Source organism: Dasypus novemcinctus, chromosome 3 (assembly GCF_030445035.2).
Source record: "Dasypus novemcinctus isolate mDasNov1 chromosome 3, mDasNov1.1.hap2, whole genome shotgun sequence".
NCBI classification, from domain to species: Eukaryota; Metazoa; Chordata; class Mammalia; order Cingulata; family Dasypodidae; genus Dasypus; species Dasypus novemcinctus.
This window is the reverse complement of record NC_080675.1, coordinates 139,695,117-139,721,890: the sequence shown is the minus strand read 5'-3', so window position 1 is coordinate 139,721,890 and position 26,774 is coordinate 139,695,117. Positions and strand designations below refer to the sequence as shown.

The window sequence follows — 26,774 nt, the reverse complement described above, 5'->3', positions numbered from 1 at the left end:
ATCGGCCCGGCCCTTGCCCCCGGCAACACCCCTCGGCTGGGGATGCAGCCCTCAGGCTGGGCTGCCGCCAGGGAGGCGGCCGGACGCGACGTGCTGGCCGCCGACCTCCGGTGCAGCCTCTTCGCCTCGGCCCTGCACAGCTACAAGCGCGACTCGGTGCTGCGGCCTTTTCCCGCATCTTATGCCCGCCACGACTGTAAGGACTTTGAGACCCTGGTGAGTGTGCTTTTCCCTGCCACTGCCCCCTACGTCCCTAACCATGTGGACTATGAAAACCACAGCCAGAGGTGGCTTCACCTGTGTTAGTGAACCTGTCAGCCTTCAGACTTTCCATTCCCAGCCTGGCCTTGGGGACGGTCTCCATGAGCTAAGTACACACCCTACCCCCGAATGTGGACACTCCCAAAGCACTTGGTGGCTGCTTCTCCTTGTTAATGACTAGGGACTCCCAAGAGTTTTTCAGTGAGAAATTTAATAGCGGCACAGCTGTCCACAAAATGTTCTAAAGAGGTCAGGAATAGGATGTTGATCTGAATCAGCTGTTCTGGTAAATAGGAAGTTCTCCTTCCCTTTGCAAATAGACACTAAAAGTCAACAAAGCCACCCAGGTCTTGATTTTAGATGAGGCAATATATGGGCAGTACTTTCATAAATTGTAACATGTAGTACACATGTCAGCTGTTGCTTCTCTGATGATACACAAGGCACTTTCTCGGGGATTCCACCTCAGAGTCAGCATTCCAGATATCACTTATCTGTGTAATGCAAATGTTTAGGATTACCTAAAAAATAAAACTTGCCTAAATTGATTTAATCAAAAACAATCAAAATCCTATCAATAAAAAAATAGAAAATTGAAAAAGCCCTTTAGTCATTAAAGACATCAAATTAGAGGTGAAAAATATTTCCCTCAAAGAAAACTCAAGTCCCAGATGGCCTCACTGGTGAGTTCTACCAGTCACTGAGGAAATAATTCCAGTTTTAAACAAATTCTTTCAGAGTGTTGAAAAAGAGGCAAACATAACTTTGATATTACTAAATCTGATAAGGGCAATACAAGAAAATGAAATAAAATTATAGGCCAGTGTTCTTCATGAGCATAAATGCAAAAATCACCTGCAAAGTATTAGGATATTGAATCTAGCAACATATAAAAGAGTAATTCCTTATGACCAGGTTGATTTATTCCAGGAATGCAAGATTAGTTGAATATTGGAAAATCTGTTAATGTAATATAGCACAACAGGAAGTGGACTTGGCCCAGTGGATAGGGTGTCCGTCTACCGCTTGGGAGGTCTGCGATTCAAACCCTGGGCCTCCTTGACCTGTGTGGAGCTGGCCCATACGCTGTGCTGATGCGCACAGGGAGTGCCGTGCCACGCAGGGGTGTCCAATGTGTAGGGGAGCCCCACGCGCAAGGAGTGCACCCTGTAAGGAGAGCCGCCCAGTGCAAAAGAAAGTTCAGCCTGCCCAAGAATGGCGCCGCACACACGGAAAGCTGACACAGCAAGATGACACAACAAAAAGAAACACAGATTCTTGTGCCGCTGATAACAGAAGCCGACAAAAGAACACACAGCAAGTGGACACAGAGAACAGACAACTGGAGCAGAGTGGGGGGGAAAGGGAGAGAAACAAATTAAAAATTAAAATTAAAAAAATCTAAGAAAAAGAGCAACAAAGCTATTAAAAATATATATATATATATAGCACAACAGTAATTTAAAAGAGACTGCTAGGTTCCATCTCTGCTGTCACTCACAGAAGGTCAAGGGACAAAGACTGAGCCTCCTGTCTCCCACCTGGTCCATTGCAGCTCAGTGCAGGGATGTACTGAGGGCACCATAGACATTGACCACTGTCCAGAGGCATTTCAGGGTATAGGGAGTGGGAAGTCAGAGAAAAAGACAAGCAGACCGTCTTCCCCCAGAGTTTGGGCTGCAAGTTCGGGTTTTCTGAGTTTGTCCTATCAGAACATTGGCAACAAAATTCAATCCAGTCAACAGATTTATGGAGCACTTGCTGTGGAACAGGTGCCAAGGATGAAGAATTAAAAAGCCCAGGAGATTCTAATTTAGGGGAGAGAAGTGAAGAGCATCATGCTCAGCTGTACGCTGTACGGGGGGGCAAACCCTGTACAACATGGAAGCCCACAGTAGGGACCCCAGCCCAGCCCTCAGCCGTGGGCCATGGTCAAGGAGTGCTAACTAGGGGTAATGGCTGATGTCACGCTGAGTCTCAAGGGATTTCAAGGAGCAGAGAAGAGGAAAGGGCAATTCCAGGCAGGAGTAGTAGCATAAGCAGAAAGCTAGAAGAGCTGAGCTCCCCGAGAAGGACAAGCCTGTATTTTAGTGTGGCTATGTTGGGGAGCAGGAAAAGATGAGGCTGACTGGGCAGGTAGGAGCTGGTGCATGCCTGGCTGCCTGCGGGTCCTGCCAAGATGTGTAAGACTTTATTTTTTTTCGCTGGGAAGGTCATTGGTGAGATTTAGGATGCATTTCTGAAAGACTCTGTGATGGCAGAGGGCCCTGGCAGGAGTAGATGAAGTAGGAGGGACCAAGCAATGAAACTCACCAGAGAGAGTGCCCCAGGATGCAGTTTATTAATTTTTATTAAGAAACATCCCTGCAGGGAGCAAATGTAGCTCAAGTGGTTGAGTGCCTGCTTCCATGTATGAGGTCCTGGGTTCAATCCCTGGTACTTCCTTAAAAAAAAAAACAAAAAAATTCCCTCCAAGAGAACTAGAATGCTCAGTTCATTTTCTGCCAACTGGAAGGTCTTCTTGGCAAATTAAACAGGTGTCAGAGGGTTGCCTGATGGATATAGGGTAAATGCACACACAGCTATGGAATTGTTTTGATTTGTCCATGCTTTTTAAAATTTTATGTATTTATTTAAATTTATTTTTAGTTGTGCAACTAATGTTTGAATGTATTCTTATTATAAAAAATTCCAATAATACTAGTGAAGTAAAAGTCTCCCTGAAAGAGTTACCTTCTCCCATGCCCTTCCCCGGAGGTATCAATTGCTTAATTTGGGAAGTACCCTTCCACACCAGTAGTCACTTAGGGAGCAGCTGCAGTGCAGCACCAAATGCCACTAACTTGATTGGGACCGATTGTCGCCTGCATGGGACTCCTTGTGCCAGTCCCAGACAGGACACCCTTTCTCTCAGTGGGCCACTGGAGAAACAGACAAGTTCTGACCATCCATTTATATTGACATATTTCTTATTGGGCACCTTTGTTAGGGAAAATAACCCAGCCTGCACAGATTTTGGCTGTTGTAGGCTTGTCTTTAATTAGCACTTTCCCAGAAGGCTGCTCACCAGGCAGGAAATCTTTGGGGGCATGCGCACATTCTTTCTTTTCAAATAAAATTTTATTGAAGAATATCATTCATACATGAACATAAAAATGAGTGTATAGTAAAAGTTGTAAACTTGCAAAGCAAACATACATATCATCATAAAGCATTCCCATATAATATCCCACTGCCAAAACCTTGCATTGTTGTGAACCATTTCATACAAATTATGAAAGAGCTTTGTCAAAATATTACTAACTATAGCCCATATTACATTTGGTATATTTTCCCCCAACCCACTAGATTATTAACACCCTGTATTAGTATTATATATTTATTATATTCCATGAGAAAATGTACTCATGTTTGTTCTAACCACCATCCGGCTTCTACCACTGTTTTCCCTGTGTTACACAGTCCCATGCTTTGTACAGTCCATTCAAAGTATATACTCAGTGGCTTTCCCTTTCAAAAGAGTTGTGCTGTCATCATCTCAGTCAATTTTAGAATGGTTTTACATTCTTAAATAGACATTTTAGGTTTCATTTTGCCACATGTCACATGAGCTACTGAAATAATGCAGATAATTTGGCATCCTAATTTGTACATGACTCAAAGGTTAACCTTTTTTTTTTAAGGAGGTACCAGAGATTGAACCCAGTACCTCATATATGGGAAGCAGGTGCTCAACCACTTGAGCTACATCCAGTCCAGGCCTGGCCTTGACCATCTAGATCATTTTGTGGTTTAATACCTTGACCTGGTAAAAAGTCCCTCACTTCATTTGTTTAACTGAAAGACTTGGAAATAATAGTAAACAACTTATTTTCTGCCATTTTTAATTTTCACACTACAGGCTGTCATGACACACCCTAACACATGTGTTGCAGTTTATAAAATTATAGCTCTGACTTGAATTACTTTATTGGTGGTTGCTGAACCAAGCCTGTAAGCATGGTTCTGGCTTATCCTGCTATAGTTGCCAAAGTCCAGATCATCTCTTAAGAGCCTTGTTTTGAGAGATTTTCTATGCTGAGTCATCTCTTTGATTTTGTATTCTCAGTGATTGGCCTGGGAAATGCTTATCAATAGTTTGTGGAATCAAATTGGGAATATGCTGATTGCCCAGTACTGTAACTTCAGAAGCTTCATACACATTACCAGGAGTCAGGCCAGACTCCACAGGTTAGCTAAGGGCAATTCTCTATAAGATTGCCCTTCAGACACTGGGTTCAAGCTCAGGGGTTCCCAGGGCCACTCTCACTTCTGACCAACTGGCTACAAATTCTGGGGTTCCCATCACCTCTTCAGGTTCAGTAATTTGCTAGAATAACTCACAGAACTCAGGAAAATACTATACTTAATGATTATAGATTTATTATAACAAAAAAGGACACAAATCAAAAGAAGCCAGAAGAATCTCCCATGAACCAGGGACAAAGACGTGCTTTATTAATCCAGGCTGAGGGCTTCCAACCTTGATCCTTGGTATGAGGGCTAGATAAGCCCATAATAGGTAGAGAATCTATAGTTATTCTTGGGAAGTCCTGTAGCCCTTGACCATTGGCCCCCAAATTTTAGAGTTGAGTTATCCATGCATGGGTCACACTTTTGAGTCATGGAATCTTGCTACTGCCAGTAGCAAGCTGTACAGTGTTTTGTTTTTGTTTTTCCCTAGAAAACAATATGCCTTCGTTCCCCATTAGCCTGCCGACCCTTTCCAGGCCAGGAGAGGTAGGTGGGAATGGTTCCTTTGCATTAACTCTGCACCCTGGCTACTCAGAGTATGGTCTGCAGGTCAGCAAAGTCACCATCACCTGAGAGCTTGTTAGAAAGGCAGAATCTCAGGCCCCATCCCTGGCCTACCAAATCAGGATCTGCATTTTAGTAAAATTATGGTATGAGTTGTGTGCGCACTCAAGTCTGACAAACACTGCTGCTAGCCTACCCTGTTCCCAGTTACCATTGGTCCTGGATGAATAAGGACCCCTTCCTATTTTCTCTCTTCTTTCTGCTCTCTGGTTTGCACTGTCTAGACAAGATGACTCCCTAGCATCCAGGTTAATAACATGTGGAAGAAGCTCCTCTCTGTCCTGACTCTAGTGTGCCCCTGCTCTCCTGATGCAGTGCCTTCTTTGACTAGAGTGAATCAAACTCCCCTTCATCCTTTAAGACTCACCGGAAACCTCACACTATCCTTTCTTCTTTCCTCACTAGTTAGGAGTCCTTTCTCTGGGTTTTTCCACAACATTTTATTTGCTCTCATAAACAATTTGATGATAAACATCCTTGTACATTAATCATTGTCCATATCTCTAGTTATTTTCTTGGGATGCAGTCTAAGAGGTGAAATTGCTGGTTCAAAGGCTAAGAAACAATTCAGAATGGATTTTGATATTTCCAGATTCGAAATTAAATATTGACATTTTCTGGGGGAGATCACTCTTTACAAGGCTCACAACCTTGGCTTGCATTGGAATCACCTGAGAAGCTTAAAAAAAAGTTACTGATACCCCCAGTCCCAGCCATAGAGATTCTGATTTAATTGGTCTGGGGACTGCCTGGGCATTGGAATTTTTTGTTTGTTTGCAGAGAATATGTAGCTCCTTTATTTTCTTATTAGCTGATTTGATCATTTTCATGAGCACCCACCTGTTGGTAGTGAGAATATGACAACTAGATTTATCCCTGACTAATTAATGACCTAAAATTAATTTCAGGTAATAATTTGCAGTGTCCATGTAGGTAAATACTTGCTATCTCAAGGTAAAATTCTCAAATCCTCAAATCCCCTCTTTATATCCTGCATCTCTCAAAGATAGCATCTGACATAGATATAATGTGATTTGACTGTCAGTGGGTATGTGGCTAGAAAGCTGTCTTGAACTATGGGATGTTGATGTGAAGGACCCAAGGCTCTATCCCTCAAGTACAAACCCACCTTGTCCCTTCTCAACCATTCTAGAAATGCAACCCTTTCCTTAGGGTGATGAGCAGTAGAGAAGGGCATTTGATATTTAGAATAATAATAATAAAACACCTAATACTTATACAATACACATAGCACTTACTGCTTGCCAAACACTATTCTGAGCCCCTTCTATATGTAACTCCTTTCTAACAACTTAGTGATATTGGTTCTATTATTTTTCTTATCAACATCCGTTCATCAGCAGATGCACTGGTGGTGGCAGATCACCCTCTTGCACCAGGGCCCTGGGATTTTTAAAAGCTCCCAGGTGATGCCAGTATGCAGCCAGGATTGAGAACCACTGTTTTAAAGGGTCCCCATGGTGACCCTTTTATGGAGAGTTATTTTGCAAAGTAGATCCTTGCACCCATCTGTTTTAGTAAATGTGGGTTTTCATTTATCAGTTCTGCACAGCAAGGTGTACCTGTTTGTAATGGTGGTCCCACCTCTCCAGCCTTCATTGCTGTCCTCTCAAACCCCACATCACAGCACCCATGTCAGAGGCATCCTCCCATCCCACCACCCCGCTTTTCCAGGTGTCACTCTGGTTCCTGAGACTGGCATCCTTGGCTGTACTTTTGGCCCATTTCCTTCTCAGCACCTTCACCTGTGCAGTCATCATGACCTTTGGCACCTGCACAGATGTTCTTTCTTTCCTGCTGCCACATCCTTCTACAACATTGCCTAACATCTAAACATGAGTATCCCCAACTTTTCCTGATGATAAGAATCACTGTGACAACTTCTGCAAATACAGAGATTGTGATCTAGGTGGTTGTAAGGTGTGCACCTGGCTATCCTGTCCCCTTCTGACTTAAAGTAAGGAGGTGGTATTGGGCCTGTCTCCTTGGTTCGCCCCCTGCTGGTTCTCTGCCTTTGTATGCTCAGGCACTCAAACCACTTCTTTCCTTGCGAAGTCCCTTCTCAAACAACCTGGCTTTGCCCACCATTCAGCCCCTCCCCCCCCCAGCTGACTCTCCAGCTATATCCTTCCTCATCCCGCCCATAGCAGAGGTTGCAAATATGTCGTTTGTGGAATGACAAAGACCTGAGAAATCAGGACTTTTTGAAAAAATGCAGTTTGCTGACTTTTGGGGGGAAAAAACCCAAAAACAAAACCCAAGGCTCTCCAACCTGGGTGGAATTGCCCTTGGTTCAGAAGCCAGCTGGAGTTGGGAGTTAGTAGTTAGGCCCTTTGCTAGATCTGGTGTTCTCCATTTCAATAAAGTCAACACTCTTTCCCAGACTCCCCCCTTACTCATTTCCATCACCTCTCTGGCCCAGGGGGCATTTGAGCCAGGGAGATCACCTTTTGGGATAGGTGTGCTTTGCTTCTCAAAATCCTTCTGTCACCAGGTACTGTCCTCCCTAGCCCCGGAGGCAGGACTTTGCAGCATGATGGGGGGAGGGGTGGAGCTTGGGACTCCGTGGTAGTGAGCCCCATGGGAGCGAATGCCCCCTTCACAACCACCAGCTCACCCTGGGGCCAGATAACCCCAGCCCTATCTTCAGTTGAGGAACCACAATTCACCAGGGGTCTTGGTCTTCCCAGGACTGTGATGTGCCAAGGCCTTGAGCCGTAAGGGGGTTGGGGGAAGGGTGGGGAGATCTCAGAACCAAACTCTTCCCTTTGCTGGCTCTTGTGTGTGTAGCTTACATGCAGCAGTGACTTGGGTTTTCCCCAAACATTAGGGGAAGGAGGGAGCTGTAGGGTCTTGCAAGGAGAAAGGCACCTAAAATAGTGGAGCTCAGGTATGTCACCCTATTTCAGTGGCCACAGATGCTTTTTAAAAATTTTATTTCATTTTTAAAATTTCTCTCCCCTTTCCCTTCTTCCCCTCCCCCCCAAAGTTGTCTGTTCTCTGTGTCTATTTGCTGTGTGTTCTTCTTTGTCCACTTTCTGTTGTTGTCAGCAACACAGGAATCTGTGTTTCTTTTTGTTGCATCATCTTGTTGTGTCAGCTCTTGTGTGTGCATTGCCATTCCTGGGCAGGCTGAACTTTCCTTCATGCTGGGCGGCTCTCCTTATGGGGCGCACTCCTTGTGCATGGGGCTCCCCTATGCAGGGGACACCCCTGCATGGCAGGGCACTCCTTGTGTGCATTAGCACTGCGCTTGGGCCAGCTCCACACGGGTCAAGGAGGCCTGGGGTTTGAACTGCGGACCTCCCATGTGGTAGACGGACACTAACCACTGGGCCAAGTCCGCTTCCCCACAGATGTTTTTAATTTGTAGATCTGTGTGACATGGTTGTTGACATATGCACTAGAAGCTATCATTATGTAGAATTATATGTATCTACCCACATATATTTGACTGATGGGGTCAAGCAAGGGATGTTTGCTGGCCCCCAAAGTGCAGCTATCAAGAAAGGTATTAACACAGGTTTTTTTCATCACCCACATTCCCCCACCCATTCCCCTCCTATTTCAGAAAGATAGGTTTTTGACGTTCTTACACAAAAGAGTGTAATTATTTTTAGACGTGTTACCTGTGGAAAACCTTAGGAGAAGGGGAATGGACTGATCCCCTTCTCCTCCTACCCTAGTGTCCCTGCTAAAGGGATTCCTTTTGCAGTTCTAAGTAGTTGGATTTGGGCCAGGGAAGAAGGAAAGGAAAGAGCAGAAGCCTCTGTGCTTCAGTCCTTGGCCTTAGCTCACAGAGTTCGCTTTTCCTAAAGAATAACTGGGAAGTGTTTTATTTTTATTTTTATTTTTTTGCTGCTCCTCAAGATCTTGTGTTGTTCCAGTAATCACCCTTGCATTCCTCTCTTTCCTGAGCCTTTAGTGACAAAGTAACCTTGAGACTGGAGCAAGATCAGGTATGAAACCAGAGTTTTGATCGCCATCCTCTGGGTTGGAGATGTAGTGCAGAATCAGAAGGGCTAGTAGGTGGGTTTCCAATGCAGGATTGTGCTCAAGTTATATAATAAGCCTTGTTAGCCAGTTAATACACCAACCATGGGAAGGTTAAATCTACTTGTTTTTACCTCTCCAGATAAGCCCTACTTATATTCAGCCTATACTTTTGTTGAGGAGATAAGAAACATAAAGGGAATGGCACCTCTATAGTTCTGGGACAGCAAGAATTTTTTTCCCTCAATTTGGATTCCGTTTTCTTTTGCCACTTGCTTTTAGGCACTTGAGTGTGGGTAGTGACAAGATGTCAAGCCCCTTAGCATTTCCTTTTTGTGACTGAGGCACTTTTAAAAAGAAAGAAAAAAATGCTTCTTCACCTGAGTCCTGAAACAGTTTTTCTCTCCAGTTTTCTGGAGTTAGCTCTGGTCCAAGTTTACAGACCTGCAACCTTGCTGTAAGCCATGTCCTGTTGTGGGTGAGATAATATCAATTGAACTGTCCTAGCCTACGGGCAGGCTGGTAGCCTCCCCAAGGTCTCATGGCTGGAGGATATTTCTTAGCAGTTGATGGACTTTAGTCATTAGAAAGCCTGTGAGGCCTTTTAAATTTTTTGGTGGGGTGGTGGAAGATGGGGAAGAAACATAAAATGCCACCTTTATAAATTCAATAATAACCTGTAATTTATATTTACTGTGTGAGTTTTTAATCCTGTATTTTAATAATATATAAATTGATCTCATTTTAAGAATCCTTTGAACTTGCAGGAGAACATCTGAGAGTCCACTCTGCCACCCCCATCCTGACCCCTGCATCCTAGACTGTTTAAATCCACCTTGGGATGGATCAAAGAGTCTCGAGAAACCACTAGTACTAGGTCTGCTGGTCTCCTGATTCTGTAACGCCTTCACTGGAATTGGGATATTAACTCTAGTTCTGACTGAAAATGACCAGAGATGTTATTTATAATCAGCCATTTAAGATACCTATATGCAAAAAGTCCTATGTATTTTTTAAAAAGTTTTATTTTTCAAGTGAACAAAAATACATCCTAAGATGTCATGGGATGGTGGTGATCCTCCTGCCTCTCCTGCTCTCACTCAGATCCTACCCCATCATAAACCCCAGCCCCCAGAAATGCCTGCCTTCCTCTTGAACACTTACCCTCTTCCATCCAGTTGTTGGTAAACGTTGTCTGCAGTCATGACCTTTGTTTATAACTCTTGCTATAAACGATTACCCCTCGTGGTTGCTTTGTTTCCCCACCAGTCTATGGGGAAACAACCCCGCTGGCTCTCAGCACAGCAGGGTTTGGTGGAGTGCACAGTTGACATAATACCTTCCTTCCCCTGGATACACATGCCTTCTTCTGGCCCTTGTCTTCCTTCGCACACCAATGCGCACTTACCTTTGAGGGCTTTCTGTCTCCTGCCCTTGCTCCATACCACACATTATATATTTCTTTCTCCCTGCCTTTGACGGGGCTTAGGCGCAGCTAATAACTGCTTTGATTGTATTATTGTGTGGGTGAGGGCCTCCTGATTAGCCTCCTGAGCAGCCTCTTAAAGTTCAGCTGGAATTGCTCCTTGGGGCTAAAATAGCTGGTCCTTCCTTAAATTTCTCCATTCATCTGGCAGGAGCATCACAGGTAAGGGACAGACCCTGCCCTGCCACTGAGTAGCTGTGTGACCCTCGACAAGGTGCTTAACTTCTCCAAGCCTTGGTTTCCTCACCTATAAAATAGGTCATGGTAAGGATGAAATGAGAGGACGCATGTACAGCATTTAGCCCAGGGCCTGGCACATGTTAAGGGCGCGACACGTAGTTGTTGTTCCCATCATGGCTCTGAACTGCATGCCAGGTTCCGGGCAGGCTGTGGGGACTTCAGGATAAGTAAGGCAAATATTGGCCTTGGAGCACTCAATGCAACCAGATGCAAGGTTGCCCCAGAGTGTCAAGTACCAACATGGGTCTCTGTATAGAGCGCTGGGGGGAGCACAGGAGGTGATGTTAGGTCTCCTTGAGGCCAAGTGGAACTTCACACTGTGTAGCTTTGCGGGAGGGAAGGCTTGGGGCAGGTTGAGGAATGGCACAAGGTGGGGGGGGGGGGGCTGGTGGCAGAAGGCGCTGTTAGGCCTGGAGGCCAGACCAGGTTCCAAAGGGCCTTGTTAAGTGTAGGGGTGCTGAATTTAGCAAATAAAAATACGGGCTGCTTAGGTTAATCTGAATTTCACATGAGCAACAAACCCATTATTAGTATAAGTATGTCCCAAATAGTGCATGGGACAGAACTTATACTAAAAAATTATGTTTTTTATTGGAAATTCAAATTTACCTGGTTCTATGTTTTATCTGAAAAACCCTACTTTTGTGTTTGGTTCCCAAAAGGCTCTCCTAAAATGCAGATAGATTCTGGTTGTGAGGGGAAGGATCCTGTGAAGTTGCTGGAGCTGATTTAATTTTCAAAGTCTCTTGAAACACAGCAAGGGCCCTGTCTGGGCAGTAGTAGTGGAGGGCCTGAGCCCTGGAAGAGGGTTGACCCCACAGGGGGGCCTGGGTCCAGCCCAGAGCTGGGAGGGTCTTTTTCCGGCAGGGAACCAGCTCAGTTGACCACCTTTTTATGGGGCTTCCTGTGCCCAGGTCCGGGCTGTTGGCAAGGGCTGCGGCTCACAGGTGGGCTTTGAGAACCTGTGATTATTGACAGGGACAGTAATTGTGGGAGTGAAGATGGCTCTGGGGGGACTAATGTGGACCAGGAGTAGAAAAGAAGGTAGAGAGAGGTGTGAGAAACAAATAGAAGCAGTGAAAGGCTGAGATGAGCCAAGGGCTGCTGGGGGTGTCTCCTGGACCCAGCAGGCAGGCATGGGTGGCCACCTGAGGGCATGCCATTAAGGAGACATGCCCTGGTACCCTCAGGGACTCCCTATTACCAAACAAATCAGAGTTCCCAGGAGTGTCAGGGACTTTCACAAGCTCTTTCAAGTCACCTTGTCATTACCCCTCCCCACACTCTAGGCTCTTATTGCCTTCCTCCTTGCTCCAAGCACTCTACTTGTTTAACTTAGTTAGCCTTCACAGGCATCCCATGAAGTGGCTAATATTACCCTAATTATATATTTGATGAAACTAAGGAACAGAGAGCTCAAACTCACCCAAGGTCACCCAGATAGCAGGGGTGCAAGAGCCAAGGTTTGGACCCAGGTGGGCTGAGAGAGCCAGCACAGTTAACCACATCACCATCTACTTCCCTGAATGCATGCTGCATTCTCGTCCTCCTGAGCCTTGGCACCCTCCTCTGCTAAGCCCTTCCTGACCATACCCCTTCCCCTAGCCCCAACCCAGCAAAAGTCCCTCCTAGTACCTTTAGTAGTTATGTCTATCCTTGATATCACTGCAGATACTTCTGAGTCATAATTATTTACTTTCATGTCTCTCCACTGGACTGGGTACCCCTTTTAAGTTTCTCCCCCACCAAAGCTGTGCCGCTCTCCCCTCAAGAATATTCATTCAGAAATCCTTGTGGCTGTGTGTTTGGGAATTCAGATTGTTCCCAATTTTAGAAACGTAATAACATCTAAACTTCAGATGTTTAAAATCTTGACTAAACTTCAGACTCATAAACCCATTGCTGCCCACACTGGGTACCAGTCTAATCAGAAGGATCTAGAACAGGGATCACAGCTCACAGCAGGGCAGTGTCAGGCATTCTTTTTCTGTAGAGTCCTTGCAGCAGTCCATGCAGCAGTCTAGGAGCGTGTGAGCTCAGCTGTAAGGAAATGAGTCTCCCATTGGCTGGGTGCAGGCACTACTCTAGCTTACGCGAAATTCCTTATTCCATAGAGGCTGGTATCTTTTGTAAGAACTTCATAAACATAGTTTCCAGGGTCCCCACAAAAGATCTTTGCTCTCAGGGAAACCCAAAGTTATGGCTACGGTTCCTCCCTGGTCTAGATGCCGTTTATCATCTGGGATCTTTTTTTTTTTAATATTTATTTTTTATTTATTTCTCTCCCCTCTCTCTCCCTCCCCACTCTCTGCTCTCTGTGTTCATTTCCTGTGTATTCTTCTGTGTCCGCTTGCATTCTTGTCAGTGGCACCAGGAATCTGTGTCTCTTTTTGTTATGTCTTCTTGCTGCGTCAGCTCTCCGTGTGTGTGGTGCCACTCCTGGGCAGGCTGCACTTTTTTTGTGTGGGGTGGCTCTCTATTCAGGTTGTATTCCTTGTGTGTGGGGCTCCCCTACACGGGAGACACCCCTGCGTTGCACAGCACTCCTTCTGCACATCAGCACTGCACGTGGGCCAGCTTACCACATGGGTTAGGAGACCCTGGATTTGAACCCTGGACCTCCCATATGCTTTATCAGTTGAGCCAAACTGCTTCCCTGGGATCATTTTTACCAAGAGTGGTGTTGCCTGGTTAAGGGAGTTGCCATACTACCTTTATCAGGTCTCCAGGGGAACAGGTTAACAGGAAGTTTACTGAAGGTCATTTTCTCATGCTGAAAGGAAAAGGCTCTGCTAATCCTTCACCCCCCCACATGAATGTACCAGGTGTTCAGTAGGGTGGCATCCCACAGTCAGACAAGCAAAATGCATAAATAACACCAAGTGGGATAAATAAAGATTAAAAAAAATTCACATCAATTCAGGTCAGGTTTGTACCAAATGAGTTGCAAAAAAACTTTCATTGTTCAGAGGTTTTGGATTTTGGTATTGTTTGGAAAGGGGATTGTAGGCCTGTGCATTTCCTCTTAGGAAATTCCTTGAAACATGGAAGACATGTAAGTTGTCTCCCTAACCATTAGAGGGCTCCTGTTCATCATTTTGTCCAGGATCCTTGCTAACCAAAGTTTCCACGCCCCCCCCTCAACTTCAGCTTGCGGATGCCAGCTTGTTACCCAACCTGAAAGAACTTCTCCAGTCCTCCGGAGACAAAGACAGACGGGTCTGGGACCTGGTGAACTGGATTTTATCATCAAAGGTCCTGACAATCCACAGTACAGGGAAGGCAGAGGTGAGACTTTGGTCTGTAGGATCACGGATTTCTAGAGCTGAAAGGCTGGTGGACAGCAACAAATCTGTGGCTCTGAGACCTTCCTGTCCACCAGAATGACCTGGGTGGGTGTTGAAAATGCAGATTCCTGTACTCCATCCCTGAGATTCTGATTCATTCTCTGGATTGGGGCCCACGAACTTGCACATTGGCAGTACAGCTAGATTCTGTGGCTTACTAGCTATGTCGCTTTGAGCAGGTTACTGGGTGCATTTCAGTACCTCAGTTTCCTTATCTGAAAAATGGGGATAATAGTAGTATACTTTCATCTTTCATCGGGGAGGTTTGAATGAATTTCCACACTTAGAACAATGTCTGGCACATACTAAAGCTCAGTAAATTTTGGATATCACTTTTTAATTTTTTTAATTTGTGTGTGTGTGTGTCTTTATCTTGGGCATGCGTGTTTAGCCTTAGGAATTCCCCTGTTTACATGGGTACAAGTTCCCCTCTTCCTTAGGAAAGTTTCCTTTGGGTCCTGGGAACTGCACTGTATAAACTACAGCCAGCAATCCCTTGCCCCCCAGGCAGTCAGGATATCACTTTATTTAACAAGGACCCCAGATAATTCTGATGAAGGTGGGCCCTGCCTGTCCACACCTTAAGAAACATTGGCCTAGTCCTGTTGTCAGGAAACAGAAGCCAGGCCCGACATAGTGGAAAATCTCAGGCTCAGAGTTCAAATCCCACTTCATCGATGATGAAGTCTCCTTTTCCCCATTTGTAAATTGAGAACAATAGTGGTTACCTCAGAGAGGGGCTGTGGTATAATGTGTCACCCCAAGCACAGTTTCTGGCACAGGACATACATTCCATAATTTGGTTCCATTTGCTTGACCGTAGTCTCCTAAAAAAGGACCAAAGTGTCAGATTTGACCCCTGATCTCATGCTGGTCTCTCTGAGCAGCAGCAGAGGCTTATTTGTACTGCTGTTTGCTTGATTTTAACTTAAGAGCATCCAATTTTACAAGCTCCCTCTAAAGACATACGTCTTTCCTACAGGGCATAGAATATGGTATCTTGTATTCTGTTGTCTAGGGTGCTGGACAGTAAAAATAACATAAAGAACCCTAGAATGGGAGTCAGGAGACCCATATTCAAGTCCAGGCTGGACTGCTAACTCCTGAATGATCCCTGAGGTTTCACTTTCCTCATCTGCTGAACTAAGATTCCTTTATTCATTCATTCCCATATGGGCATCAAGCACCTACTAGGTCTTAGGTATTGGGTGCTGTGGCCAAAATGGATTAGCCATGGCTCCTTGACTTTTGATTATGGGCCAGTACATTGTCTGTTAAAATGTGGAGTGTCGAGACCCAGGCTTGATAGCTTTTTATTTTGTCCAAGTAAGGGCATCAGCCTACCACCATCATTTTGTAAAAGGATATTTTAACACCAAAAAAGAAGTTTGGTCCTAATCTCAGAATTAAGTTCAGTTCTTCCAAAGAAAGGATCATCATCCTTCCATCAATATAACTATGTGTGTTACATTGCCCTTATTTTTTCTCATTTATGCGTAATCCAGAAAAACTTTGCTACAGATTGGCTTTGGTCTATGACCTTTTGTTTTTAAACCACTGAAATGATGTGATCTCTGCCCTGACGAGGATTATCATCCTTTAGAAAGAGCTTACCCTTCTGTTACCAGTTAACTTTTGCCACATAACAGACTATCCCCTAGACATAGTTGCTTAAAACAATGAACGTTGCTTGCTTCTCATGATTCTGTGGTTTGGTTGGTTGGTTGGTTCTGGTCTGGGCTGGCTTAACTGGGGCTGGATGATCTAGGGTATCCTCACATATTTGGGGCTTTAGGTGGGATGGCTTACGGGGCCTCCCTTCAGGGGCACTCATACCTTTGGAGGCTCACCTGGGTGATGAGGGTTTCCTGTAGCAAGCAAGAAAGGACATGCTCTTTCCAAGTGGTTCCTTACCATACATTTGATAAGGTCCCATTGTCCAAAGCGAACCACATGGCCAAGCCCACCTTAAGGGATAGAGAACCAGATTCTACCACTTGGTGGAATTCTGCCTGTGAAGTCACATTGCAGAGGGGCTTAGGGACAAGGATGGGAGGAAAATTTTGTGGCCATTTTTGCAATTTATCCTACTTCCTTACCTCATGGGATTGTTGTAAAAATGGAATGGAGGAAATAGGTGTGAACCTGTTATGAAAATTAAAAGTGATCACCATTTAGAAGGAGCAATTAATGCTTCTTGGTTTACTGTAGGGAAAAAGTTATTAGAGGAAAGCAGTCTTGAACTACAAGCTGTGAGCTTGCTTATAAATTGATACCTTTTTCTTCATGAAATCAGTCATTACTGTGAGCAGAGCCCACAGTTAAGCCCTAGGTTTTAAGAGACCAGTTTTGCAGCACATTTTACTGCTTCCCAAATAAAATTGCCACCCTTTATGTTTTCAAGTTTGAAAAGATCCAAAAGCTGACGGGTGCCCCTCGCATGCCTGTCCCTGTGCCTGACTTCCTGTTTGAAATCGAGTATTCGGACCCAGCCAACGCCAAATTTTATGAGACCAAAGGAGAACGTGACCTAATCTACGCCTTCCATGGGAGCCGCCTAGAAAACTTCCATTCCATCATCCATAATGGCCTGCACTGCCACCTAAACAAGGTGGGGCCTGAAGGGGTGGGGGTCAGAACTCTCGGCATTTGCTGGTGGGGGTGGGTAGGTATACCATTGTTACTGGATTTTATCTAGGTTTTTGACTATTGTGCAGAAATGAATTTCAAGAGCACATCAGGTGAGTTAGGTCAGTAATTTATTCAGGTAGTGAGTGACGAGAAATGGGAGAAAGTAATATCAGGGGTCCAAGATAGAAAGGAAGGGGTTGAAAAGTGGTCAAGCGAGCTGATTTACAGACTACAATTTCCCATTATAGATTATCAATGCCCAAGTTTTAATTATGTGGCCACATGGCAGAGGAAAAATGGCAAGAGCAGTGCACAGAGGGCAGGAACTGGTCCACAGGCAAGAGAGTGCACGAGAGAGAGAGCTCAGGCCTGGTGCCTGCCTCTTTGAACTGTTGATTATCCCACCCCTTTGCTAATGGCAGGGGAGGAGGTCCAGCTATTTACCATTTTGATTGCTTATTTCTCCCATCAATCTCCCAGGAGGGCCCAATGATAAAGTCCTTGGGGAATATCTGGGGCTTCTCCTGGCTTCTGGAGGAAGTCTTCTGAGTTGCAGAATCTCGGAGAGGGTCTTCCAGCAGCCATCTTGGGGATTATTGATGTCCATGTGGACTTTTTGTCAGGTTCTAGATCCATCTGTTGATTCCCTATCTTACTAGCCGCCTTCACTGGGGTCTGCCATGCAAAGTGCAGATTGGCAGCAGCACTTAGGACTCTGTTAAAAGGCAGAATTTTAGGATCCTCCCTAGACCTTCTAAATAAAAAATTGTATTTTCACATATCTCCGGGTAATTCCATACAAATTACAGTTTGAGAAGCATCACATGGGGAGCTTTTAAAAATCTCAATGCCTGGGTGGAGCGGATGTGTCTCAAGTAGTTGAACTCCCGCCTCCCACATGGGAGGTCCTGGTTCAGTTCCCAGTGCCTCCTGAAAAAACAAAAATGAACAACAAGCAAAACAAACAAAAAAACAATTCAGGGAAGCCACTGTGGCTCAGGGATCAAGCGCTGAAGTCCTGGGTTCCATTGCCAGCCACCAGTACCTCAAAGAAAAAAAAAATGCCTGGCCACATCCCAGACCAATTAAATCAGATTCTTTGGGGGTGGGGCCCAGACTTAAGTGTGCTTTAAAAGCTCCCCAGTTGATTCCAATATGTGGCCAGTCCTTGCTACTTAGCTTGGTCTGCAGCCCAGCAGCATTCCCGTCACCTGGGAGCTTGCTGGGACTGCTGAATCTCAGACCCTATCCTAAGTCACTGATCAAAATCTCTTTAATAAGCTCCCCAGCCGACTTGTATGTGCATTGAAATTTGAGAAGCACTGCTTAGAGGACACTCCACCTGAGTCAGTCCTTGGCGAAATTGAGGGGTATGCTAAGGTGGCCTCCCCTTTCCCTCCTTCCTCAATATCCTTTCCTCCCTTTTACAGGAGTTAAAATAATGACAATTTCCCTTCTCTGGTGGCACTTATTTTGCCCTTCAATGAGATATAAGAGGAAGAGTCCAGACAGGCCCTGGAGCCAAAAACACTTTCTTAGCAGTTCTCTGGCCCTGGACCAATTTTACTTAAATCCTCCAAGCCTCAGTTTTCTTATCTGTAAAATAGGGATACCCTTTCAGGTATGCTAGAGGATTGAGGGAGTTAATGTGTGCAAAGCATTCTGTATTTAGTACACATCAAAGAAACCTTAGCTGCTTTTATAAGCTGACGGAAAACGTGTCTGGGGTAGCTTTCCCTAACCATGGCAGCTGCCTATGAGGGGCTGGCTCCGTGAGCTACAGATACAGTTGTGGCTGATAGAGCCCCGAGGCTAGAGAGACATTTCCCAACACTGCTGCATCTGATTATCATAGTCTGGTTTTGCTAAGAATAAGGGGCTTATTTACACTGGCTCTCAGCTTCTGGTTACCACTAAGCAGGCTACTGGAATCCAGGGGGCCTGTGCTTCATGCAAGAGCTAGCCTGCCTGGAGCAGTTGTCTGCAAATGATATTCTTGTACACCAACCCTTTGTTTCAGTGCCCTACAGAGTTTGCATCTTACCAAGACTTTTTTGGTAAAGCGAATCCCCTTCTGTTCTCTTCCATTTGGGTTTTCAGTGAGGGGCTTGCTTGGGGGAGCTCACTTGCTGTTTGAAGCTGTGAGATTGTTTTCATGGCAGAGATACTCCCAAGTGTCCCACTCTTGTCCATGCTGCTCGCTGCTGCCTTGCACAAGATTTGAATCTAGGGAACGGTGTGTTTGTGGCAAGCGTGAACAGAAAATGGATGTGGGGTTGGATCAGAGGGCATCCAGTGTTCTTGGAGAAAGTCTGTATCAGCTTTTGAGAGGTGAGGACACTGCCTAACCTGGCAAGGGGCTTCTCAGTGGCCAAGCAAAGGCTTGATTCATTTTCCCAAAGCTATACTTAGCAGGCTTATAATTGTGGAAGTCTGTGCCAATGAATAGAACATTTCTTATTTCCAGAGGATAGGATGTTTTTCAGTTTGAGACCACTCATCATCTCGCAAATAAGTTAAATGTTAAATTCCATCCATTGGTAGCGGCTACCTGGGATATTATGTTGAGAAGGATTCTGGGTCTTTGCTTCAGCTCAGTGTGAATGAGTATGTGATGGTTATTTTCATATTGATAGTCATGGTTGATTATTGATGTCTGCCATGGGCAAAGGGTGTGTGTGTAATGCCTGCTGTTGCCTCAGCCTGAAGGAGCTCACCTGGGATCCTTACTTGCTATCACCTGGCATGCTTCTTCATGGAGGGCGCCATCTTAGCACCACCTGGGAACTGCCGCAGAGAAAAACTGCCCCTGCCCCTCTTGGAGGCTTCCCTCATTCCATTAGTTGCTTTGGTCTGACAAGACTCATTTCTTTCACAGTAATCACTCAGATTTCCTCCTGCTTCAGGTGTTACCCTTTCCCTACATAAGGATGTGTGTTTGCTTTTGTGAACCTGTCAGTGTGACCTGCTCAATGACTTCTTGTGACAAGAATCTCTATGTATATTACAACCTAAGAGCTTATGATGGAGGACCCTCATTTATTTACCACCTCTCATGTGCCAGGTGTCCTGCTTGGCACTTTCTGTACATTATCTCATTCAGTCCTCACCCAAACCTTTTGAAGTAGGTACTGTTATCCCATTTTGTAGATACAGAAACTGAGACCCAGAGAGTTTATATAACTTGCTGGCTTGTTAGAGGTAGAGGGAACTCATACCTGTGCCTTTCCCTCTTGACCTTGACCACAGGTTTGGCTAAATTCCCAGTGAATCCCTATGCTGTCACATAGGGAATGTGTTTAGTAATAATTATGTGGTGATGTCATAGGATGTTTGATCCTTTGTCTTTTGCTGGAAAACAAGAGGCTTAAAAATTTTGTGTTTGCAACCCTGTATTGAAGAAAGACTGCATCATCTGGCTTTGGAGAATCCTATCATTCACCCAGCTGTGCTGCTTTTCTGTTGGTTTCTGCCATTCCAGACATCCTTGTTTGGGGAGGGGACCTACCTCACCAGTGACTTGAGCTTGGCCCTCATTTATAGCCCCCACGGCCACGGGTGGCAGCGCAGCCTCCTTGGGCCCATCCTCAGCTGTGTGGCCGTGTGCGAGGTCATCGACCACCCAGATGTCAAGTGCCAGATCAAGAAGAAGGGTGAGTACGTGCTGGCTTCTTTTGGGTGGGTACACCCATTCCATCCCAGGGGATGGCTGGATCCAGAAAAGTGCAGGACAATGGCCTGCCTCCACAGAATGAGCAGTCTTCTTAGAGCTTGGCACAATGGAAAAGAGGTTTCTTACTGCAAAGCAGTGGCTAGGAAGTGCCAGGTGACGGGGCTACAAGGTCTGCGGGGCAGAGGAAGGCACAATCATGGTGGGTCTGAGTGGTCAAGAAAAGCTGAAGAAATTTCAGGAGGTGAAATTTGATAGAAGAAAGTAAGTAAGCGAGGTCAGAGCTTGGGCTTCTTGAGGGCAAAAAGTAGGTCTCATGCATCTTTGGGCATCTGGCGTCAGTAGAGAGCCTGGTATGTACTTGGTATCCAATACATATTTGCAAAAGTGAAGTTAAAGATGCTGGGTCCAGACCCCATCCCTCAGGACACAAGGGGCAGCTGAGGTCATGGGTGTGAATCCTGGGTTCCCCACAGAGTGGTTTGCAAGCTGATTGTCTCATCTCCACTTCCCTAATATGCTTCAGATTAATTCTCCCTGTGGCCCCTGTCTTCAAAGTGTCTACCTAAAAGCAGAAGAGGTCATGTCATTCCAGTCTCTAGAACTAGCCTGTTGGTAACACTGAGAAAAGGAGAATCCAAAAAACTGCCTGTTCCTAGTCTCTAATGTAAAACAACTGGAATCCTGGGGAACAGGCCCAGGTCTGACACCACCCTCCTAAACCAGACAGCATGAATATTTGCGTTTATAATTCTTGTTAAGAATTTGCAAACCGTGACATTGAACATTAAAACAAAACCTTGCAGCCTCTGCTGTCACGCACCTTTGTCTTTTTTTTTTTTGGAGGGGGGGGTGGTGGCAGTGGGGATGAGGCAGTAAACAATTAAAAGAAAAAATTGTTTATAATTTTTTTTCTTAAATTTTTTTTTAACAAGTCTTGGTGCAAAGTGGGAAATATGTGTTCTAAGAAGCTTGAATCCAGAAAGGTTCATTTAAAATGCCTACTAAGAGACTTGTTTCAGGTCAAGTTCAGTACCCACTTCCTAGTCCCAGAGTGTTTTTATGTTTGTGCTGCCAATCTGCTGCTTCTCTCTGCTTTCCCCATTCAGTTAAATTCTTTTTTTTTTCCTCTGATCCCTTACGTTTTCCTTTTTTTTTTGGTTGGAGGTACCAGGGCTGGGGATTGAACCCAGGACCTCATATGTGGGAAGTGCTCATGTGCTCAACCACTGAACCATGTTGGCTTCCCTGAGTTGGTTTTTTTGTTTGTTTGCTTGTTGTTTTATTGTTTTGTTTTGTAAATTTTTTAAAATTAAAGTTAATAGATCACAAGGAATGTTATTTGTTTTTGTTTTTAGGAGGCAGCAGGAACTGAACCCAGGACTTCATATGTGGGAAGCAGGCACTCAACCACTTGAATCACATGTATCACATCTACCACATCCATTCTTCTCCTTTTTTTTTTTAAGGCTGCTTCATATACATAAGTTTCTCCAAACTCAGAAACAGGCTTGACCCAATTTCTTTTCATAATCTGCTTCCTTTGTCATTGTGTTTTCTTTCCAGTAACGTTGTGCTTATTTTTTCACACATTTGTCAATTGATGTCTCCTTATTCAGATTCCAAGGAGATAGATCGCAGAAGAGCGAGGATCAAGAATAGTGAAGGGGGAGACATCCCTCCTAAGTACTTTGTGGTCACCAATAACCAGCTCCTGCGAGTGAAGTACCTGCTGGTGTACTCACAGAAGCAGCCCAAGAGGTAAGCAGGGCCAGGAGAACTTCATGGCAGTGTTCAAAGTATTGGATTTCTTTTCTTTGTTATCGTCCCTTGCCCCTAGTCTCCAGGGGATTTTGTTAGACCCCAGCTCTGTGTAAGTTGCCACACTAGACTCTGTGAGGGGTAAGGAATATAGCAGAATATGATGTGATCCTGGCCCTAAGAGGACTGTGTATTCTAGTGAAGGAGGTTAGAGATTTGTGAACCCAGAGAGTACGAGCCAGATTGGCTATCCCAAACCTTGGGGCCCGTCCATCCAGGTTCACATCACAGTCGGAAGCCCACTGACCAGGTTAAGCTGGAAGGCGGGGTGGTGAGTGGACACTGGCTGCGGCGTTTGCAGCCCACCTCACTTACCACAGAGGCTATTGAACCACCTCCTGCTCCTCTCTGGACCTGAGATGCCTTGTCTTTATTTCTAAAATGAAAGTGTTGAACCCGAGAGCAAATGAGGACCTTCCAGCTCCTCCACACCGTGGCAGATGCCTCTCCCCACCTCAGCAGTGTGGTAGCGGGGCAGGGGTGTGTCTGTGCAGGATTCTCCAGGGCCTGGTGGTCATGTTGTGATCTCGTCACATTGTTGGGTTCTGTGGTAGAACCCTTCCGGGGTCAGCAGCGGGTGAGCAGGTAAGAGGGGAAAGTGGGTAATATAATAATATCTACTCCTGATGTAGTTTGTGTATAAGAGCGGCGCTCACACTTCAGGATTTCATAAGCCTGCAAAACTCCCCCTCACATTTGTGAAATCTGTGTAGAGTTCCTGAGTCTGGGGCACATTGTGCCTTGGTTTAAAATCATCTGTCTTGTTCTATTTGAAAATTCCATTTCTTTCACACTTTTCCCAGGAGTCTTTCTTTAGTGCACATTTGGATGGTTTAAATTATCCCCCACTGGGCCAAAAACATGTGTATACACGTCTTAAAGTGGCAAGACTTTTGATGAATAACCTGCCACCTGCTGCCATCCAGGTAGACCCCTGAGCCAGGTCATTCTTCTAGATAACCAGTCTTCCTTAAGAAAAGGCGGGTTATAAAAGGTAAAAGAGGAGCTATAAAAGGGAAGATCAGGATGAGCTCATTGCATAGCTGTCTTTGTACATTTAGAAAATGTTCTGTTGAAAGGCGTGTCACAGCCAGGGCAAACAGCCCCGGGTTTCTCGAGCAAAGGAGCATGAAGAAGCTTCATTTCATGGCTCACACAGCGGATGAAATTCATCGTTTCATCTCCTTTGAGCCAGAAGTTGTTGCCTACATTAAAAAAAGAAAGTTCTTCTCTTTTTGCCAACGTCACTGTTTTTTCCCCCTTTAAACAGAGCTTCAAGCCAGCTCTCCTGGTTTTCCAGCCATTGGTTTACGGTCATGATATCCCTGTATCTCCTGCTGCTGCTCATAGTGAGTGTCATCAACTCCTCCGCTTTCCAGCACTTCTGGAATCGTGTGAAGAGATAATCTTTCTGGGTCTGGTGTGGGAGCCACCTCAACCGTGTGCCTTATGATAACTTGTTCTGCACCTCCTGTGCCTTGTGTCCAGCTAGGATGGACCTGGAGTCAGGTTGGGGACCACAGGAGTTTCCATATGCCATACATTTACCGATTGCCTTTGATGATGCTCCCAGCCACACTCCAGTCAACTGGGCCCACCCTCACTCCTAGGTTTCAGGGGAGCCTACTGTCTGTCGTGTCCTAACAGTCCTAGGGAGTCGGCTTTGCAGCTAGGGCCAAAGGAAAAAAGTCCTGCTGCATTTAAAAACAAAGTGTCCAAGCCGTCAGTGGTGTGTTTACAATTGCTCCTGGCGGAGATTGACCCTTTCTCTAATGCCTTCTGGAAGGCGGAAAATGTGTAGTGGGAACTATAAATCACTAGGCGGTTGCCTTGTTTTGACTCTAGACACCCAGGAGGAACAGTCATGTTTCCCATAAAAATCAGTGGGATCATTCTTGAATGCCATCAGCCTTTGAGTGCAAAACATTTTAACAGTTTTCTCAAATCAACAGAAACAGCCTTCTGTGACAGCCGCCCTCTTCCCCCCACCCCCCAGTCCATGGATGAGAAAGGGAGTCAGAGGCCTGATTAAAAAAAAGTACAAACTTAACAATGAGCAACTCCAGTTGTCTTTTCCTAAAAATTACCAACTGCTGATTACAGCTGAAATGGAACCCACTTTTTTTTTTTTTTAACTAGGTATTGGACAAATTAGTCTGTGAGCTGAATAAAAGGGGGCATTTCTAAACCTAGAGCATCATTTGGCTAGTTTCCATACCCTCTTTTATGGCTGGCTCTTTTTAGAGAAAGGGACTTGAGTTGCGGGCTCGCCTCTTGTTCTTACTCTCACGAAGCTGCCTTGATCGTGGCCTGCCAGCCACAAGTGCCCCACTGCAGGCCTTCAGTGGGCTGCTGACCTCCAAGACAGAGGCCTGCCATAGTGTGCCACAGGTCTGCATGGACCGAGCCTCCCTTGGAGAGGCTGCAGGTTTTTGGGGACTCAGCCTGGGCTTTATTTTTTATTTTTTAGGAGGTACTGGGGATTGAACCCGGGGCCTTGTACATGGGAAGTAGGTGCTCAACCACTGAGTTACGCCTGCTCCAGCCTGGGCTTTAAATGTGGAGGAAAAGCCTCTGGCTCCCAGAGAGCTGCTCTCTCTGGCTCCCTCCTTCCTGCTGGGCTGCAGGTGTAAGGAGCCCTCTCGATTTTGGGGAGGGGGGATGGTAAGATTTCGGTAAAGGAAAAAAGTAATTTTTCTATGATTTGTAAAGTTGTGAACGAGCCACTATCATGGCTTTTACATTGAATGTTGGAACATTTCAAAGATAATAAATGTACTGTCCTAATTACCGACTCACTTTTGTTCCTGCTAGCTGGCTCAGCATGAGTGCCTGTGCCTCATTAGTCATTACAAATCTTACCTTCTCTTCCTTTCCTTGTTCGAGGTGGCTGTTTCTGGAGAACATATGCCACCCAGGATATCTAGTAGGTATTGGATTTCTAGACATTGATTTAACAAATACATGAGCAGCTGCTGGTGTCGTGGGCACTAGAAATAGAAGCAGGATCAAGGTGCCCCTGTCCTCACGGAGCTGACAATCTGGCAAGGTGGGTGGATGGACAAACACCCCAGGAGTGACATTGGTATTATATGGTATTATAAATGAGTTTTGGAAAATACTTGGCAATGTAGTCTGGGGTCAGGAAATATGGAGCTGATACATGTAATACTGCCGGGGCCTTTTACTAATGTACTAATTTATTTTAAAATCCTCACAACGGGCTTGTGAAGTAGGTATAATTATTGTCTCCACTTTTTTTTCACATTTGAAAACACTTATTTTTTTATAATAAACTATTTTTAGAGAAGTTTTAGATTATAGAAAAGTTACCTTGAAAGTATAGGTAATTCCCATATAATCCACTCTCCCCCCCTCCCATATTTTCCCCTATTAATGACATCTTATATTAGTGTGGTATAGGTAGCCATTTCTGTTCCGTGTATCAAAATGTACCTGTCCTGGGCAGCGGATATAACTCAGGTGGTTGAGCACCTGCTTCCCACATATGGGGTCCTGGGTTTGAGCCCCAGTACCTCCTAAAAACAAAAACAAATGAAAAAACCAACTCCAGGGAGCCAATGTAGCTCAGTGGTTGAGCACTGGCTTCCCACATAAAGAGGTTCTGGGTTCAATTTCTGACCTGGGTACTTTAAAAAAGAGAAAAAGAAATGGCTGGAGTCTAGAGGATTGGAGTGGGCAGGAAGGAAGTCTAAGGCAGGACCACGTTATGACTTCCTTGGGCCCTAGACACTTTTTCCTTCATTGGCCCCTTCTCATAAACAATATTTAAAGTTAAATTTTTACAATTGTGGTAATATAAATATTGATATGTATTAAAATATTTTTCCACCTAAAAGTTTGGGTGTTTTCTCTTCTGATTTAAAAAAATGCTAAAACGTTTTTGTGGACTCCTAAAGGTCATGTGGGCTCGAAGCACTCTGCCTGCTGTGCTGCATGGATGAGTCGGGCCTGGACCAGGGTTGAGAGTGGGGGAGAGTGTGAGGCCTCTGGGAGCCTGGGAATAGAGGGGCAGGAAGGAGGCAAACCTGAATGCGACTCGGTTTCTGTTTCATGCCAACCCTGTGTTTAAGGTGGCTTCCAATAGGTCAGCTCCAGGAAAGCGCACATTTGGGGAGCTGGTGGTTGCGAGCTCAGGAGGCCCATCCCTTCCATGAGGAAGGAGCAGCAGTCTTCTTGCTGACAGAAACACCTCCCTGGGCCATGAGCTTCCCCAGGCAGCTGCTGGCAGAGACCAGATGGCAGTTCAGTTGGCACCTCCTCCACTGGGGGCTAGCCACCTTGTCTTGTGAAAAGCAGCCCCGTCAGCTCTTTGTCACTAATGCCATCGTTTGAGGGACGGAGTACATTTGTGGGATGGCAAGTGTGCCTCCCACGGCAAGGTACCTGCATTCAGCAAGTGCCAAGGATCCCATGAGCTGTCAGT

The 26,774-nt window shown here is 45.3% G+C and overlaps 1 protein-coding gene across 1 annotated transcript; it reads left to right on the top strand.

Annotated features, from left to right (window-relative positions):
- Positions 1 to 42: 42 nt before the first annotated feature.
- On the top strand, positions 43 to 26,186 carry PARP16 (poly(ADP-ribose) polymerase family member 16). The gene is made up of 6 exons (XM_004455508.5): positions 43 to 216; positions 14,009 to 14,146; positions 16,610 to 16,816; positions 20,318 to 20,489; positions 22,126 to 22,267; positions 23,598 to 26,186. The coding sequence occupies exons 1-6, from the start codon at positions 43 to 45 to the stop codon at positions 23,731 to 23,733; spliced, it is 969 nt and encodes a 322-aa protein (XP_004455565.1). The 3' UTR covers positions 23,734 to 26,186.
- Positions 26,187 to 26,774: the final 588 nt, after the last annotated feature.